The sequence below is a fragment of the Sitophilus oryzae genome, unplaced genomic scaffold, assembly GCF_002938485.1.
Source record: "Sitophilus oryzae breed Bouriz unplaced genomic scaffold, Soryzae_2.0 scaffold_111_pilon_pilon, whole genome shotgun sequence".
NCBI lineage: Eukaryota > Metazoa > Arthropoda > Insecta > Coleoptera > Curculionidae > Sitophilus > Sitophilus oryzae.
Window position 1 is genome coordinate 398,525 of NW_022145749.1, and position 18,044 is coordinate 416,568.

The 18,044-nt window shown below is 31.2% G+C and overlaps 1 protein-coding gene across 3 annotated transcripts; it reads right to left on the minus strand.

The window, feature by feature from the left end:
- Positions 1 to 2,884: 2,884 nt before the first annotated feature.
- LOC115882865 lies at positions 2,885 to 17,518 on the minus strand. Of its 3 annotated transcripts, none has more exons than XM_030901124.1 (5): positions 17,301 to 17,518; positions 16,962 to 17,153; positions 10,763 to 10,974; positions 8,687 to 8,854; positions 2,885 to 3,266 (listed from the first exon to the last, which is right to left on the minus strand). In XM_030901124.1, the coding sequence occupies exons 3-5, from the start codon at positions 10,923 to 10,925 to the stop codon at positions 2,950 to 2,952; spliced, it is 648 nt and encodes a 215-aa protein (XP_030756984.1). In that variant the 5' UTR covers positions 10,926 to 10,974; positions 16,962 to 17,153; positions 17,301 to 17,518; the 3' UTR covers positions 2,885 to 2,949. The 3 variants fall into 3 exon arrangements, with proteins under 3 accessions (XP_030756984.1, XP_030756975.1, XP_030756993.1); XM_030901115.1 differs by having other exon boundaries at positions 17,205 to 17,518; XM_030901133.1 differs by lacking the exon at positions 16,962 to 17,153.
- Between the last annotated feature and the right edge of the window lie 526 nt (positions 17,519 to 18,044).

The window sequence follows — 18,044 nt, forward strand, 5'->3', positions numbered from 1 at the left end:
TCTAGTAGTTTCCCATAGAGAACATCGTAGGAAACTCACCCTGTATAGAGTATTTTATAAATGAAAACTTACAAAATAGATCCAAAACGAAGTAAAACAAGGCTGACCATTAGATTTGATTAGATTATGCGCCAGAGCAACGATCTGGGACGCAGAATTTTCGAAACCATCACAAGAAGTCTAGAAAATATTGACTATGCGGGTGATATACAGTGTGCAGCAATAGTGCATCGGGCATCTGTAGCTCCTATAATAAAAAAACCTTAGGAATTGTGTATAACTGCATGTACTAGGATGTATTTTATGAAAATATTTTAACGTTTTACGGGGTGGCTCAAAAAATGTGAGTGAATCGGGATGATTTTTATTAGATTTAGAAGCATTATTGCATTTTTGGCTTTTGTTCTGATCACTTTACGTAGTCCTAAAATATTACGAAATATGTTTTGACCGTTTCAAAAATTTAAAAATACAAGAAATGTTCTGAAATCACAACTATACTAGATATATTTACTATACTTTCCTATAAATTTCGTTGTCTTAACCCAAACAGGGTGTTCAAAATTATATGCCAAACTTTCTAAAATATGAAATAGTTTTACTTCATATTTTAATATTATAAAACTAATTTTGTTTTTTTGGACTTAATCGCGTGACAATTTTGTTTTCTAAATTTCTGCACCCTAAAACTAATAGCCCAACCAGAACGTTTGGCCTACGAATTTGGCCTGCGGACTTGGCCTGCGGATAAAAACTTTGCTTTATGGGGCGGACCAAGTTCGGCTATGCTTTTGGCTATAAACAAGCCTACCACAGGCCAAATCCGCAGACTTGATCTGTCAAATTATATTGGTCTATAAAAGAAAGAATAAAGTCAGCGGGCTTGTAACGCTCCGTCTTTCTGAGAACAGTTTTTATTCCGATAAACATTTACCTATACAGGGTGATTCACGGCCATGGCACGTTAAACGTTTATTGAGAAATGGTTCTACTGAAGACGTGCTACGAGGATTTTACATATAGGCACCTGGCTAGATCCGTTTAAATTATTTTCAGCATTACAGTGTTACCGCTCCATACTGATGGTGGAGGCATCTTGTTATTTTAAGTAAAACACCCGATATGTTATATTTTTCGAAACTACTTCCATATCTCAAAATTTTTCTATTATACTAACCTATACCATTCTCTAATAGTTTTCTAGATAAAAAATAAGATATGTGTAAAATTGACAAAAACATTTTTGTCAAAAATCCAAATTTTCAAAAAAAATTATTATCGGTTCTTCGTAAACGCCTAACGTGCCATCGCCATGAATCACCCTATATAGAAACTGCTATAAAATGTCGAATTTTGTCCCATAGAAGAATATTTAATCGGTAGGCCAAGTCCGTAAGCCCGGTCCGCTGTCTAAAATACGACAGGCTTTTAGTCGCACATTCCATCGATCTTCTGGTGTATGGGGGCCTATTGGACCACACGTCGCCACTAAACTTATCTCAGTAGCTCTTTACTAATTCATAAACTGTATTCACCAACAAAAAGCAATTCTTTGTAGGTTGCGGTTTTAGTGGGTAAAATTAATTGTTGAAAATGAAAAAAAAAATAAAACTATAATGTTCAGAATATTTATTTACAAATCAATACACATTTAACAATAAAATTAGATATATGTACAGTTCAAATTTTGATATTGCACTCTCGGGTTCTTTTTTTGAAAAAATTACAATGGCGCAAACGGATCGTGGCTATCTTGATCGGTTTCGAAGCTACAGGGGGATTCTCAAATTTTGTACTTTTTGAAGATGTTTGATAGTTTGGTTATTTTAGCAACTACGGAAAAATTAACTATACATTCTAAAGGCACTTTTCTGTGTAGAATGCGGTGGCGTAGTCAGACTTTTTTCGAAAAAAATATTTTTTGAGATATTAACTATACTTATATTTTTTTAAATAGAACCCCCTGTATATTTTTAATTTTTCTTATTCAGCTTGGCATGGGATTCTCGAAAATATATAACACTCCATATTTATTTTCACTATTAACCTCAACATTTCATTTTTTTCTTAAATTATCCACTTAGTAGATAGTAGGCCGCGCCGAGTAACAAAGTAAACGGTTGTCATGGTGATCGGAACATACCTTTGATGGATGCGGGACATTTCATTTCAACAAATTGATGTATGTGTAATTTAAATAATAAAAAACTTAGTAAATTTGAAAACTTTGAGAAATATAATGTGTTAGAATGTTATATTGAATCTAACAAACATAAGCAAATGGCAGCTGATTTATATTTTGAGCGGTATTTTACGGCAAATTTACTAATTTTTTTATTATTTAAATTACATACACTTCAATCTGTTGAAATGAAATGTCCCGCATCCATCAAAGGTATGTTCCGATCACCATGACAACCGTTTACTTTGTTGCTCGGCGCGGCCTACTATCTACTAAGTGGGTAATTTAAGAAAAATTTGAAATGTTGAGGTTAATAGTGAAAATAAATATGGAGTGGTATATATTTTCGAGAATCCCATGCCAAGCTGAATAAGAAAAATTAAAAATATACAGGGGGTTCTATTTAAAAAAAATATATAAGTAATAAGTTAATATCTCAAAAAATATTTTTTCGAAAAATGTCTGACTACGCCACTGCATTTTACACAGAAAAGTGCCTTTATAATGTATAGTTAATTTTTCTATGGTTGCTGAAATAACCAAACTAACAAACATCTTCAGAAAGTACAAAATTTGAGAATCCCCCTGTAGCTTCGAAACCGATCAAGATAGCCACGATCCGTTTGCGCCATTGTAATTTATCAAAAAAAAGAACCCGAGACTGCAATATCAAAATTTGAATATTTCTCATGGTTTTTTAGATACTCTATAGAAACAACCAATATGGTCCACCCTGTACTTATATTACATTGATATAAACAAACGTATTATGGTGTGCTTGGTTTTATCAGACCGTTATCGTTTTCCATAACCGTAAAACTAGCGATAAACACGTTAAGAATAGTGATCAGAAAAACGCACATAAACACGTAGTTGTTGACTTTTTTTGCGTTGACAGATTTCGATTCGCCCTTAACGTCGAACCGGCCCTTATAAATGAGGAATAGGCCGACGGCCACTTGAAGCAGCAGAGATAAAGATATGAGGGTGATGGACAGGCGATAGGTGAAACTTTTTTTGCTGAACTCCAGCACGTAGCGAAGTTGATTGGCGTTGGCCGTAATCAGAGCGATGTCCATCATTCCTGCAAATGAGACATATCTTTATTTTTTTTGTAATTCAAGAAGGTTTGAAGAAAAATCTTAGTTAGAAGCGAGTGATTGAATAAAAATTATAGAAACGTCAAAATTCGGAGCAATCAACATTGACTGAAATCGTTGACTATTGATTTTGCTCGTTTGGTTGGCAATAAATTTAAGAAATTCGAATATTCACCGACTGTTCACCATTTGTGGCTTAGCAAAACAAACCAAATGTCAAAAAGATTAATTTGATGAGGATATTTAAAATCATTTTCATTAACAATGTGAGACTAATCCAATCGAGACGAGAAATAAATGGATTTAATCTGAAGTTTTTCTAAAATAGACTAGGTTATTTGCTCCTAATAAATTTTGATTATAAAATGCGTATTAACGTATCATAATACTAGTTTTACTCTAAAAATTGATTTGTAAATGTAGCCAATATACACTCACCGGCACTAAAAACGAGCACCTTAAAATTTTGATTTATTTTAAAGTTTTATGTATAGTGTTCTAGTGGGCCAATTTTGATGATTTTTTAAGAAATTTGTAGCTAAATTATTTGACTTTTTAGTATCTCTTTCTAAATTAAAAATGACAGTTGTCATCTGTCAATTATACAAGGGGAAACAGAATGTTGAAATTTTGGTGACAGTTTGAAACACCCTGTGGAGTATGATTTAAAAAGCAAACTCTCGTGAAACAACGTACCTAGATGGTAAAATTATTTTCAAATTCTTTGCTCTGATAACATATTTTACAGGGTGTTTCAAACTTTTATCAAAATATAAACATTTTGTTTTCCCTTGTATAATTGACAGATAGATAACTTTCATTTTTAATTTAATTTTTAAAAAGTTCAATAATTTAGCTACAAATTGTAGTAGTAAGCTCCTATCAAAATCGGCCCACTAGAAGAAAATGAGAACTACTGGATCTTACCTGCTTTTTTTCTTGTAAATTTAAGCTACTACCTATGTGGCCATATTGTCAAGAAATTGCGTTTTTGAACTAAAAACTAAAAACAAAACCAAATTTTTTTCAAAAAATTCTAAACTTTCAAAAAAACTTTTCGCGAAAAAAAAACTCATAATCGTGTTTGGGGTTGAAATATATTACTCCTAAAAATATTTGCACTTATTTAAGACTTACCTTGAAGAGCTTATACATCATAATAACACATAGGGCTAAAATTTATAAAGATATTGTGTGATAATATTATAGTATATACAGGGTCCGGCAATAGTGCGTCGGGCATCTGTAGCTCCTAGAATAAAAAACTTGAGAATTTTGATTAAGTGCAAACCTAAAGTATGTACCAGGATGTATTCCAGGAAATTATTTTAACTTCTATAGGGTGGCCCAAAAAAGTGTGAGTGGACCTGGATGATTTTTTTTAAATGGAACACCCTGTATATTATTGCATTTTTGGCTTTCTTTCAGATCACGTTACATAGCCCTAAGATATGAATAAATATATTTGGATAGTTTCAGAGATATTAAAAAATAAATCAAAAATATATATTTTTCAGCCCTTCTTAAAAAAATTATTAAAAATACAAGAACTTTTCTGAAATCAAAACTACATTAGGTATTCACATTAGATGGTCTGTTCTTACTTTGCTATAAATATGAAAATCGTAAATTATACAGGATGTTCAAAATTCTACGCCAAACTTACTAAAATATAAAATAATTTTTCTTGGTTTTTTTAAATGGAACACCCTGTATATTATTTTTTCAATAGACGGAGAATTAAAAAATTAACATTTTTTTTGTATTTAGAGTATTTCAAAACTTTGAACGGTTTCGCAGATATTTGCGGTTTTATATTTCATATGGCATTTTCCACAGTAAATTTTTATCAAAGCCAACCAATGATTTTTCTCTCATATTTTACCATTGAAAGCGCCATATGAAATAATAACTGCGTGTATTTGCGAAATCGTTAAGAATTTTGAAATACCGTAAAATGGGGTTACTTGGGACGTCGGGGTTACTTGGGACGCAACTTCGGTTTTTCTATTAATTTAAATGGCGGGAACAACGCAAATATAAACATAATCTTAATTTAATGTTTTGGTTCGTTAAAGAACAATGTGTTGATGATTTAATTAAACGAACTCTATATAAAGTGATAGTATTTTATTTATATAAAAAAAATAAGTGGGTGGTGGGAAGCAAGCTAAAAATAAGTGGTCGAAAACTTTATCTGTAAGAGGCAGTCAAAAAGTAAACAGGTAAGTCCAATTACATTTCTTAGTTAGTTTTTTATGTTTCATAAATAATACCAATGTCATTGCCCGCGTTTAGATCATTTTTTAGATTGTAAAATATATTTTTTAAAAAAAGTCATGGTTTGGTTTGGGTTGTAACTTGGGTCAACTATTGTCCTAACTTAGCCCTTGGCCCAAGTTACCCCATGTTATTTAATCGATTTTGTTTTCAGGGCTCCACATACCAAGAAATTATATTCGCATTCGCAAAGTAGGCTCTAAAAATATCATGACTTTGAAGAAAAAAATATGGAAAGTGCCATAGAAGACGTACCTACAATCTGGAATGTCCTATAAAACAGAGGCTGACAAATGGAAGGTAACCAAATCAACTTTACAGAGAAGATGTAAAAATCAGAATTTAGAAAGATATGGAAGACATACAGTTCTGAAAAAAGAGGAAGAAGACGAAATTATCAGAGGGTTTTATGAGAAAATCTACGAAAAACAATAAACATTTTGTGTACCCAGATTTAGCTGATGAGTATGATATCACAGAGGATAAAATTGTGAGAGTGCTAAAGCAGAGGACGTGAGCATTACTAGAGGTCGCCATACATTTAATGGATTAGAAAATACTGATTGGCTACAATAAGAAGAATGCATCTATTTTTTTTTGTGTTTACAAAATGTTTTTAGTTCCTTCTTGTCCTTACGATTCAAATCGTAAGACTTTGTTCCTATTATGTTTATTGAAGAATTGTTACATTTTCTAATGAATAAATAATTATTTTTAATAAGTTTACGTTAAATCGAATTTTCCTTTCCTCTAAATAATTATCTGAGAAAAAAAATTCAACTTAAGATATGTGTTAGTGTATTTTTTTTTATTTTTCTGCTGTCCCAAGTAACCCGTGAGTAGTTTAACATGCATTTTCGGTATAAAACCGTTACAGTCCCATTTAACCCCAGTGCGGGGAAACTTGGGACAGTAAATATGTTAGTTTTTTTATAATTATTCTTACATTAGGAACCATATATGATGCTTTACAGGTTAAATACATATGAAGGACATTTTCTACACATAAACTGTTGTTTTGTCTTCACAAAAACTTTTATAAATTATAACATGGCTAAAAAAATTATAGTGAATTTGTCCCAAGTAACCCCATTTTACGGTACTCTAAATACAAAAAATGTTCATTTTTTTACTCTCCATCTAATAAAACAATAATATACAGGGTGTTCCATTTAAAAAAAACAAAGAAAAAATATTTTATATTTTAGAAAGTTTGGCGTAGAATATTGAACATCCTGTATGATTTACGATTATCATATTTATAGCAAAGTGAGAACAGACCATCTAATGCAAATACCTAATATAGTTTTGATTTCAGGACAGTTTTTGTATTTTTAATAATTTCTTTAAGAAGGGCTGAAAAATATATATTTTTGATTTATTTTTTAATATCTCTGAAACTAATCGAAATATATTTATTCATATCTTAGGGTTATGTAAAGTGATCTGAAAGGGAGCCAAAAATGCAATAATTTACATGGTGATCCATTAAAAAAAAACCATCCAGGTCCACGCACACTTTTTTGAGCCACCCTATAGAAGTTAAAATATTTTCCCGAAGTACATCCTGGTACATACTTTAGGTCTGCACTTAAACAAAATTCTCAAGTTTTTTATTCTAGGAGCTACAGATGCCCGACGCACTATTGCCGGACCCTGTATAATACAAATAATGTTGAAAAACAACACACGGTTCTGTTAAACTCTGTCAAACAACTATTTTTATTCATCGACTGTCAATTACAAGTAGACACATGTAATAGGTACTTTCAAATATTGTCTTGGTTCTATAACAACTATTTCATGTAGAACAATATGTAGAACTTCTTACTACTGATTTCAAGTGTATTTTATTATATATTAGAATTTCTTAAATTTATTACCAACTAGTGATGGGAATACCGGTTCCACATGAGTCGCGTTACAATAGCGACCGTTCCAGAAAAAAACCGCGACAAAATACCGCGATTTTGTAACCGAAGTTCCGACATCCAAACTGTTGCGGTCCTCGCTAAAAATATATCTAACTTATCTATATTTGTAGATTAATGTTTTATCCGCCACTCATTTTCCAAATATCGAGTTTATAATTGTGTATAGCCAATCTATCTCATTTTTAGAAAAAAACGATGATTCCTTGTTATTTTTTTTTCTTTATCAATTTTCGTTTAAATAAAATGAACGGCTCATATTTATGTGTATTGCAATATAATATATTTAATGTTAAAATCAAGAACAAAGTCCAAACCACTGTCAAAAAAATTGTTTATTAGTCTAACCTAACCTTAAAAATAGGTATAAACAATAAAACTTATATAAATGTATAAAAGCAAATAAAATATTTTTATTTTATTTTGTTTGCTTTTGCGTTTAATCTTTCAAACAACACTGTTTTATACCATGCGACAGGGAGCTAGAACTCTAGGAGCGCGACGGCTGGAGCGAAGTAGGTCGCCGCCGAGGTCGAGCGTCGATGCCCAGTTACAGCAGTTACTTCTGTTCGCGACAGGGAACTACAACTCTAGGAGCGCGACCGCTGGAGCGAACCCGTCCCGATCGAGATCGCGCGGCACTACGGACATACCAGTTCCCGATACTACTGTTGGCGACCGACGAAATCGCGACGGCTGGAGCTAAACACGTCGCTATGCGGTTACTACGGTTCGAGCTAACTTCAAGTGCAATTATAAATAATTTATTTGCGAATTATAAATAATTTATAATTTTGTCGTCATTATGATCGTCGTTCTTCAGTAACAAGTTCCTGATTCGTTGTGGAGCGCGACACGACGTTACAAAAAAATACCGCTCCAAAATCGCGTTACTCAAATACCGACACAGCACTATTACCAACCAAACGAACAAAATCAGAAAGCCAACTATTTCAATCATTGTTGCTTGCTCCGCAGAATATCATTTGTAGATTTAAGAAATATGTTTATTAGGCGTTCTAGGCAAACCAATTTATTAATTGATTAATCATATGTTTTAAATTTCTAAAAAATATTTCCAATATTTTTTGTTAACAAGATACTAACCAAATATTAAACAAAAAAAAATTGAAGCATACTAGGTGTATTTTTAAACTTGAAAACAATTAATTTATACCTAATAACTTGTATACCTTGTGCAATAGTCTTTTTCCCAGCAAATCCAAACAACATCATTTTCCGTGGTTCCTTTTCGAAAAGATTTCCATCAGATTGACCGTTACTTTCTTCTGAAGGTTCAAGTGGGATTTCAATGATTTCTCCTTCATGACCATCATTAGCATCTACCCCATTTGTCACATCTGAAATAACACATCTTTTCTTAATATACTGAGATAGATAACTTAGGGTCAAAGTGGTGTAAAAACGAGAAAACTATATTTAGCTAAAACAGAGATATTCAAATAAAACTACTCAAAACTTATATTCTGTCAGTTTTCTTGTCAGAAACATTTAAAAATAATTGGCAACAGTTCATGCTCATGATTTATTTAATCTTTGTGAGAATATTTAGTTCGTTAATTGGTATATTTGTATTTATTTGTTCCACTCTTTAAGTGACACAATTTATATTTTAATGTCGCTTATTCACTAGATATTTTTCTTCATTTTTAATTTAATACAATAATTGTTTTACACTTATAAATGTTTAGCGAAGGTATAATTTTATTGTATATTCATTTGAATTATACAGGGTCCGGCAATAGTGTGTCGGGCATCTGTAGCCCATAGAATCCTTGAGAATTTTGTTTAAGTGTAAATCTAAAATGTATAGGAGGATGTATTTCAGGAAAATATTTTAACTTCTTTGGGGTGTCTCAAAAAAGTGTCAGCGGATCGGGATATTTTTTTAAATGGAACACCTTGTATATTACTGCATTTTACAAAACATATACAGAAACTGTTCATTTTTTAATTCTCCATCTATTAAAAAAATAATGTACAGGGTGTTCTATTTAAAATGGAAGAAAATATATATATTATATTTTCGAAAGTTTGGCGTAGAATTTTGAACACCCTATATGATTTAAGATTACGATATTTATAGCAAAGTAAGTATAGACCACCTAAAGCAATTACCCTAATATTTTTTATTCAGTCATTTTATACCTAATATTTTGATTTCAGGACAGTTCTTCTATTTTCAATAATTTTTTTTAAGAAAGGCTGGCAAATATATATTTTTTATTTATTTAGTAATATCTCTGAAACTATCGAACCATATTAACTCAAATTTTAGGATTATGTAAAATGATCTGAAAGGAAGCCAAAAATGCAATAATATACAAGGGGAGTCCCATTAAAAAAATCATCCCAATCCACTCACACTTTTTTGAGCCACCTTATAGAGTGAAAATATTTTTTGGAGAGAAAATGATATTGTCAAGAATCAAAACTAAGACCGTATTAAATAATTAATATTTTAGCTAAATTGGAATAGCATATCTTGTATCAAAGCAGACTAAATCAATACTTGATTATTTGACTCGTTGTTTACTTTCTAGTAGGTAAATTTTATTTAGGTGTTTAGTACTCGTATATCAGAATCTATTTGTGATTTTTTTAAATTACAAATCTAATAAATTTTAAAATTACGGAAAAGCGTTTAGACGGCCGGCGTTAGGGAATCTTTTCGAAAAGTTTGGAATTAGAAACAACGAGATAAATCGATCTAAACCCGCCAGTTCGAAGATTTGTACCGGTAATTGAAGGTTTCTAGTGGAAAGAAAAATAATAAACAACTTGTTTTCCTTGGAATTTCCTTTTAAAAGTTTGGCTATCGTTTCTGAGAATTTTTCTTTTAACAAGTTTTAACAGGTATTTCGTTTCAGTGCGGTTAATATTGTTTTAGTTATATATAATATACGAAATATACTTGTATTTGGAAGTAAAAATTAGTTTTAGAAGTGCACAGGGTGTCCGAAATTCGAAGGTGAAGGTTGAAATCTCGGCAATTGTAAAATAGATATAAATAAAGTTAAATTAAGGTAGTTTCGGCATTTTACGTGCAACAAAATGACAATTTAAAAATTAAAATATTCCGAATAATTTCGAAAATTTGTAAAAAAATAATAATATAAAACCGACTTTGCTTTGTCCTGAGTTTTATTTTTGCAATTCATTAGTGGTGCACAGTGCAATACATTGAAATATAAATACAACACTAACTTGTTATTATTTACAATATTATTTTTAAAAATATAATTTACCTCTGTTTTCTTCAGCTTCGTTTTCGGTCTGCCATAGTCTGTTCTCATTAAAAGTAATAGTCACATTTTCGGTGGTATATTCTTCAGTTTCGTTGATACTTCTTTGTCGATCGTGGTTCTGATCTGTCACATTTGACAGCAGGGATATACGTGACTCATTCATTAAAATGTTGTTTTTCACACTTCTTTATTCATTCGATTTGTTGTATAATCTAAAAAAAAGATACTGAAGAATAATCGATATACAGGGTAAGTCTTAAATAAGTGCAAATATTTTCAGTGCTGATAGATCTCGATAAAAGAAACATATTTTCTCTTTACCGTTTTTCAAATAAGTCCAAAATAACTGAAATATTTTACTTTGACAATTTCTAAAAAAAAATGTTTGCTTAAATTTTGATAACCACTGGATCTTTTCTAGGCTTTCTTTCTTGTAAATTTAATCTATCTATATTATCAAGGAATTATGTTATTTATATGATCATTAAAAAAAAATCCAAATTTTTTTTAAAAAATTTTAAAATTTCATTTATTTTATCGAAAAATACCTAATAGACGTGTTTCTGGGGTCGAAATATACTGCCACTAAAATTTGTAAATATTTAAGAATTACCCTGTATAGTTAAATTGAAAAATAGTCATTTTTATATTGAAGAAAATTCCGAGTTAATAAATGACAACGTCAAAACCTGGAAATTTACAAGAAGAAAAAAAATCCTCAAAAAATTGACGTCAGTGAATTGACATACTTTGCTGAACTTTTTCAGCAACTATTTCAGTCATTTTGGATCGCTTCGTTCTTATATTTTAATTAAGAACTAATTAATTTAATAAAAGCATTTTTAACGATAAATAAGGCAAATGTATTCAAATTAATAAAATCTATCAGACAAATGGCGTGTCCCCAAATAGCACGTTGCTAAATGAAACAGATCCGTAATAAAGTTTCCCAAAGGAATTTCCTGGAGTGGATTTGCGATCGATGTGACAACCCCGGGTGAAATCGTGAGAGAAAATGGTAATATTTTGATTGGAAAGCGCTTATCTTCCGAGACAAAAGCAGACTATTTTCTCTGTAAGCTGAAAGCACTTGTCTGTTCGCTGAGTACATTAGCTTACGTGTTTGTAAATGTTATATTTTTTATTTTCCAAATATAAAAGTTCATGTTGAAAGTTTATTTACATTATTTCTTATAACAACCTTAATTAAAATATATTAAGTTAAGAACTATGAAAATGTGCATATAAACTTATATGAGATACCTAACCAACAAATGGATAGAATGGTGGCAAAATTAACCGGGACAGTTAACAGACCACGCAAAACAGTTCATAGTAGAACATGTTTCAAAATTTAATGGAAATCTGGTAAAAAAGATACACGAAAACTGGGAAAAGTGTGGTGGATCTATCAACAGGGCTATCCAAGCTATAGTTAATAAAAAGTATACTTTGTGTATATTATGTTAAGGTTAAAATGGATATTTGGCTAGTTTTCAAACTAGCCAGCTACTTTGCAGATAAAGAGCACAACCACCACCGCAAACTAACACCTAACCAACAAAATAACAGCGCTTTTTGCAAAACAGCTGGCTAGTTTAAAAACTAGCCAAGTATCCATTTTAGCCGTAACATATGCAACACAAAAGCCTGGTTCAGAACCTCAAAATTAGTGGAACAATTAACAGTTAATAATTAGCGTAGCAGTTTTAATTAGCGTAGCAGTTTGTTCCTCTAATTTCAATGTAAACATTCAGAACGTCAAAATTGTTAGAAGTTAACAAACTTTTAATTTTTCTACTAATTATACTTCAAAATTTGCGAGGAATGTCACTGGCCTTTGATTATCATCCGTCTAGAGAAATTGTGGTTAGACATAAGCGTTTTATAAGCCAATAGTCCGGTCGAGCTACCAAAATCCTTGTGTTTTTAGAAGGGAGCCTTTTTTATGATTCTAAATAATTTTTAAGGTGTTAACGTTGAAATTAAGCGTGGAAATCACTTCGAAAATTTTGGCATTTGGCCGGTAAATTAAATTATACCAGAAGAAAAAAAAGAAAGGTGTAAATAAAAATAAGATGTTTCCTCTCGGTAAACGGTAAAGTAGCTAAACGACTAGGGAAACCTAACCAAACCTAAACCGCACCAAAATCTCAATCCCACAAACCCGCGGGATTAAAGCAATCAATTCCGCGGATCGGCAAAATTGTGGGACTGTAAACAATAGTCATACATTTGGTCTTAAACCGCACAAAAGGCATTGTACATTTTGCATAGGCCCACGATATATTGATATAGCGTGTATCTTAAACTAGCTGTAAAGAAATTTGGACCGATTTATACAGGGTGTTCAAAAAATATATTTAATATTAAATAAATTTAAATTTTATTATAATTTATCTACTTATTTTATAAATAAAAATATTATTCTGACGTTGAAGTATTTTTTAACTTGCATTAGTTATCTGCTTTTAGATACACTCTATATCAATAATTTTTTGGCATATGCAGAATGTACAAAGCTTTTTGTACCACTTAGGACCATACGTATGACTAAAAATGCATATTTTTCGAAAAATAGTTTTCAATTTTCCTTAAAACAAGAAAAATTAAAAACCAATCAAATTGTTTTTTCTAGTTTCAATACAGATTACTCGTACTTGGTAGAATTTTCGATTTTTTAAAACTCGTAAATTTGCGGTAAAAAAGATTCTTGACCAAATTTTCACTCTCTTATAAAACACCCTGTATACGAGAATTCGCTAAATATATTTTCGAAAACCACATAGCATCTTAATAACAATAGATCCATCTAAAACCTGGGCCAAACCGCATCCCAAAATCTTTTTTAGTTCAAGAGATATTCAACTTTAAATTTACCCTAAAATTTTGCTTGTCCCGATAATTATGTCCGGCAGTTTATTTGACGAAATTATCCACAAGTACTATGTGTCAATCCCGCGGATCCCACACGATAAATCCCGCAACTTCGATCCCGCGGAATCTCAGAGGGATCCCGCATTTGCGGGATTGCATTCCCTATAAACGACCAATGAGGCCTCTACCGATAGAGCTAGTAGGACTCTATATTCGCGCCATTTAAGCTGTGTTTTGGAAATGCATAGTTTCCGGGATATTTACATTGAAAGATTTCGATAGGAGATTTTATTCCAAAATAATTTTTCAAGGCCAAATTCGAGCTTTTTTCACTTATTCCGCTTTGATATCGATCTTATAAATAGATACTCATAACTTTATATCGTAGGAAAGGGTTAAACGCCATCATTTTTTAAGTCCATAGCCAACTATTATTTCCATTTAAAAAATTATATTTTTCATTATTTCTGACAACTCGAGCAAGCATAGAAAAAAACTGACTGCGCCACTGGATTGTGCTTAAAAAAATGCCTTAAGAACGTTTTTACAGAATTTTATTATTCCGCGAAATAAAAAATGGGTAAAGTTCAAAATATGAGCAAAATGGGTACTTATGGGTAATTTTCAAAATGGTAAAAATTTCAAAAAGACCCCGTATCTCAGTTGGCAGTGAAAATATCAACAGGCGGTTTACGCCATTAAACGTGTCTCAGAAATCGAGCCCATGACATCTACGTCGGTTTTGCTCTATCTAGTCAGGAAATAGGTTTTCTCTGTTAAAACAGACCAATTTCGACCACTCTGTACAGTAAAAACGGTTAATTAATAATAGATACAGGATGTTTCATTTCAAATAGTGGAAAATATATTGAGTCATCTCGTCCTGTATACAAGTACTAGACTTTTTATTTATTTTGTATTGTAATATGCTAACAGTTTGTACGTTAGTTAGTTTAATAATGTACGTTCTATAAGTAGTCTTATTTATCAAATTAGTCGCCATAATAATATCAGTTTTATTTGTTAATACTGTCTAATATTAGATAAATTTTGTGGTCACAGTTTTATATTTCTTTAAATAATTTAGGTTATTAAGCAGATTGTGTGTGTTTGTTTTCAACCTCAAACTACAACAGTATATGAAAAATATATTGTTTATCGAAATTTTTATTCTTTTATTAAGATACACATAATAATACATTTACTGGATTATACATAAAAAGAACTAAGGCAAACTAAATGTTATTACAAAATACAGTTATCTCTAAGAATCTAATAATAATTCTATCCCTAGTCTATCCCTCTAGTAACTATTTCAAGAGCAGAAAATTATTCCTTTTCTAAAAAGAAACAATTGTGATATAGGGCTTATTGGCTTATATTCCTTTTGTTGTCGACGAGGAAGTAATTCTGATATATAGGTATTTTATTTTTCAATTTCAGTTTCAACAAAAGACGTAATAAGGACAATTCGACAAGTTTAGTCTGTTATTTGGAGATTTATTAGTTTCATTGGCTCGCAAGAGTCTTATAAGGTCAATATAGTTTATCGTATTAAGTAAAACTTATTTAATTCCTTAATATTGCTTTTATATGGCAAACTTAGTTTAATAAACTTAGTTAAAGTTTACTGACATAATTTTGTATACTGGGTGCGTCTCAAAAGTGGCTCACCCCTATAACTTTTTATTTTTTCAGATAATTTTTTATACTTTTTTAAAATAAGGGGACTCTCATATATTTTTTTTAATTAGCGTTACTAAATAAAGCTATTTCTTGTACAGGGTGAACGAAAGTCATAATGTCATTAACTTTTTCCAAATACGGTTTATACTAAAAACTATAACATTTTTTGTGAGAATGTCATAAGTTTGAATATGTGAATATGTTATTTTACCAGTATTTTCCATTAAATTACTATTATGTAAGGTCAAGTATGTTATTGGTTTGTAATGAACATCAATTATTACAAATATGTAAGGAGATCCAAAAACCTAATTTTTTACAAAATTCCAGAATTTTTCGATATTTTAATAAGTTATTCTGCTATTACGGGCGGAGGAAAATCCGACAAATTAGAGAAAAAAAAAAGAATTATTGGTTTTTCGCAACTGGCAGAAAATCTACAAGATCAAAAATACACAAACAGCACTACGTCAACACCGAGGACTGTCTCACTTGGGTAAAAAATGTACATATACTGCTAAAATATCATTTTACTGCCAAGCGACTGCCAATGACTGCGAAGAAGAGTGGCTAGTCTGCCATATCATTATAGTCGACTACAGCTAACGACTGCCAGCGACAGCTAAGAAAATGTACAATTTGTGTAATTCCAACAAATCCCTCGGTTGAAACCAAACTAAACCAAACGAAAACAGCTAGCCAGTGTTTTTTTTTAAGAACTGAAACCGCCACAAAAGTTGTCCAAAGTGGCTTAACCCGATAACATTTTTTTATTTTTTCAGATAAAAAAAACAATATTTGGTATGTTGGGTATGGGACTGTTGGTATATGACATAATTTAGGATTGATTGACATATTCAGTTGTTTTTAGTCGCTTCCTGTGTCATCGGAAATGACTACAACTTTTGATTTTCAAATGAAACCCTCGGTATTTTTTTACTTTATTCGATAGAAAATGACTCCCTGAATAGAATGACATACGGTATGTCAACTGTTGACATTTTTGCTTTAAAAAAAACGTATTTTAAATGTACATCTACATTGCCATGGCTCTGTAGATGTAAATTATATATGTTAAAGCACTAATTTTTAATCAAGGAGTCTTGGAAAAATAGATTTGATCGTCTAATATTTTTCGTGTCTTTTCCTGACCGGTTAAAATATGCCCAAATGGTGTTTTTAGTCATAGATATCTGATTTTTTCAAATGGAACCAGGGCTCATTTGCATGCAGGCTCATTTGCATATTTGGAAAAAGCATTTTTTACGAATAATTTGGTACCTTACACTTGGTTTTTCGAGTCGATTATCATTATGAACCGCATGTTACAATCTCAAATAAACTATATGAGGAAATGTTAAAAGTTGACATATGATATGTCATTCTATCCAGAGTGTCATTCTCTATCAAATAAAGTAAAAACATATCGAGGACGCCATTTAAAATTCTAAAGTTTTAGTCATTTCCGGGGAAAAAGGAAGTGACTAAAAACAATTGAATACGTGAATTAATCTTAATTTATGTCATATACTAACATACCAAATCTCGTTTTTTATGTGAAAAAAATAAAAAAAGTTATAGGGGTGAGCCATTTTTGAGACGCACCCGGTATATAACCTTTTTGTTTTATACATACCTATATGGTGAATGTCATCATTATCGAATCGTACTTCCAAGCCAGCATCACGACGTTTTTTTTCAGATCATACGGTATTTAATTACACTCTTTACCTGGTAAATATGTCTATGCAAATTGTAGTTGCGAAATATATTGTGATTTTGTTTCACCTTGTATAATCAAATAATTTTGTATTAGGAAAACGTCCAACTGAAATGTTTTATATGAAAAATTCTTGTTATTTTCTCAAAAAGCGTTCACCTTGAGAATTTTTTCTCATATATTACTGTATACCCTGTATACACGTTAAATTTTTTATTGGAACGTTGGTATCTTTATTCTTTATTTCCCTCTCACCTCAATCTTCTTGATTTAAATCTATCCAAACTTCTACTCGTTTCCGAACTAGCACACACTTATTTCTCTTTCAGACACTTTCCTCGAAGACGATTCTCCGTAAATTGTCACGAGCTGTCAATTCTGCATTCTCCGTCACTAATAATAAACAATAACGACGGCGATAAGCACGGAACGTCTACCGCTGTCCGAGAAACTTCTGCTCGTTCCAGGTTTTGTGGTCGGCAACTTGCGACTCGCGTTCGACTTTCCAAATCAAATTGTTTTCGTCTAGTGTTATTGCTGTTGCTTATCTAGAGAGATATATTGTTATTGTTTATTTCTTATTTTCGAATAGAGGTTGGTAGTAAGTAAAAATAACTGGTGTACAATAAAGGTTGTACGAAAAACGAGAATATATGCATAATTGCACATATTGTTCCTTGATTGCTATTTGTCGATTATATTTGAAACATGGGTTCAAAATATAGTTTATCAAAACTCAATAGAGATCTAATATACTTTTCAGTTTAGGCGTAAGTTAGTCCAGATTAAAAACTTGTTAGAAGTGTACAGGAATCCTTCGTTTTACTTGACGTATTAATAGCGGATTCTCTTATAGGAGTTTGCATCTTTGACACCAATGATTTATATGTGGTTTTATTATTGTTATATTAGATAATAAAAAATTTTATGTATGTAACACAATACGAGAATAAATCAACGAGTTGTTGAGTTGTAGTATACTATGAGACAAAGAAACAT

Excerpts from the sequence above, each read along its gene's own strand:
- LOC115882865 (XM_030901133.1), bottom strand. The coding sequence starts at position 10,925 with ATGAATGAGTCACGTATATCCCTGCTGTCAAATGTGACAGATCAGAAC. Across the intron at positions 8,855-10,762 it reads CGAAGCTGAAGAAAACAGAG|ATGTGACAAATGGGGTAGAT; the intron begins GTAAATTATATT and ends GTGTTATTTCAG. Across the intron at positions 3,267-8,686 it reads GAAAAAGACTATTGCACAAG|GAATGATGGACATCGCTCTG; the intron begins GTATACAAGTTA and ends TCTCATTTGCAG.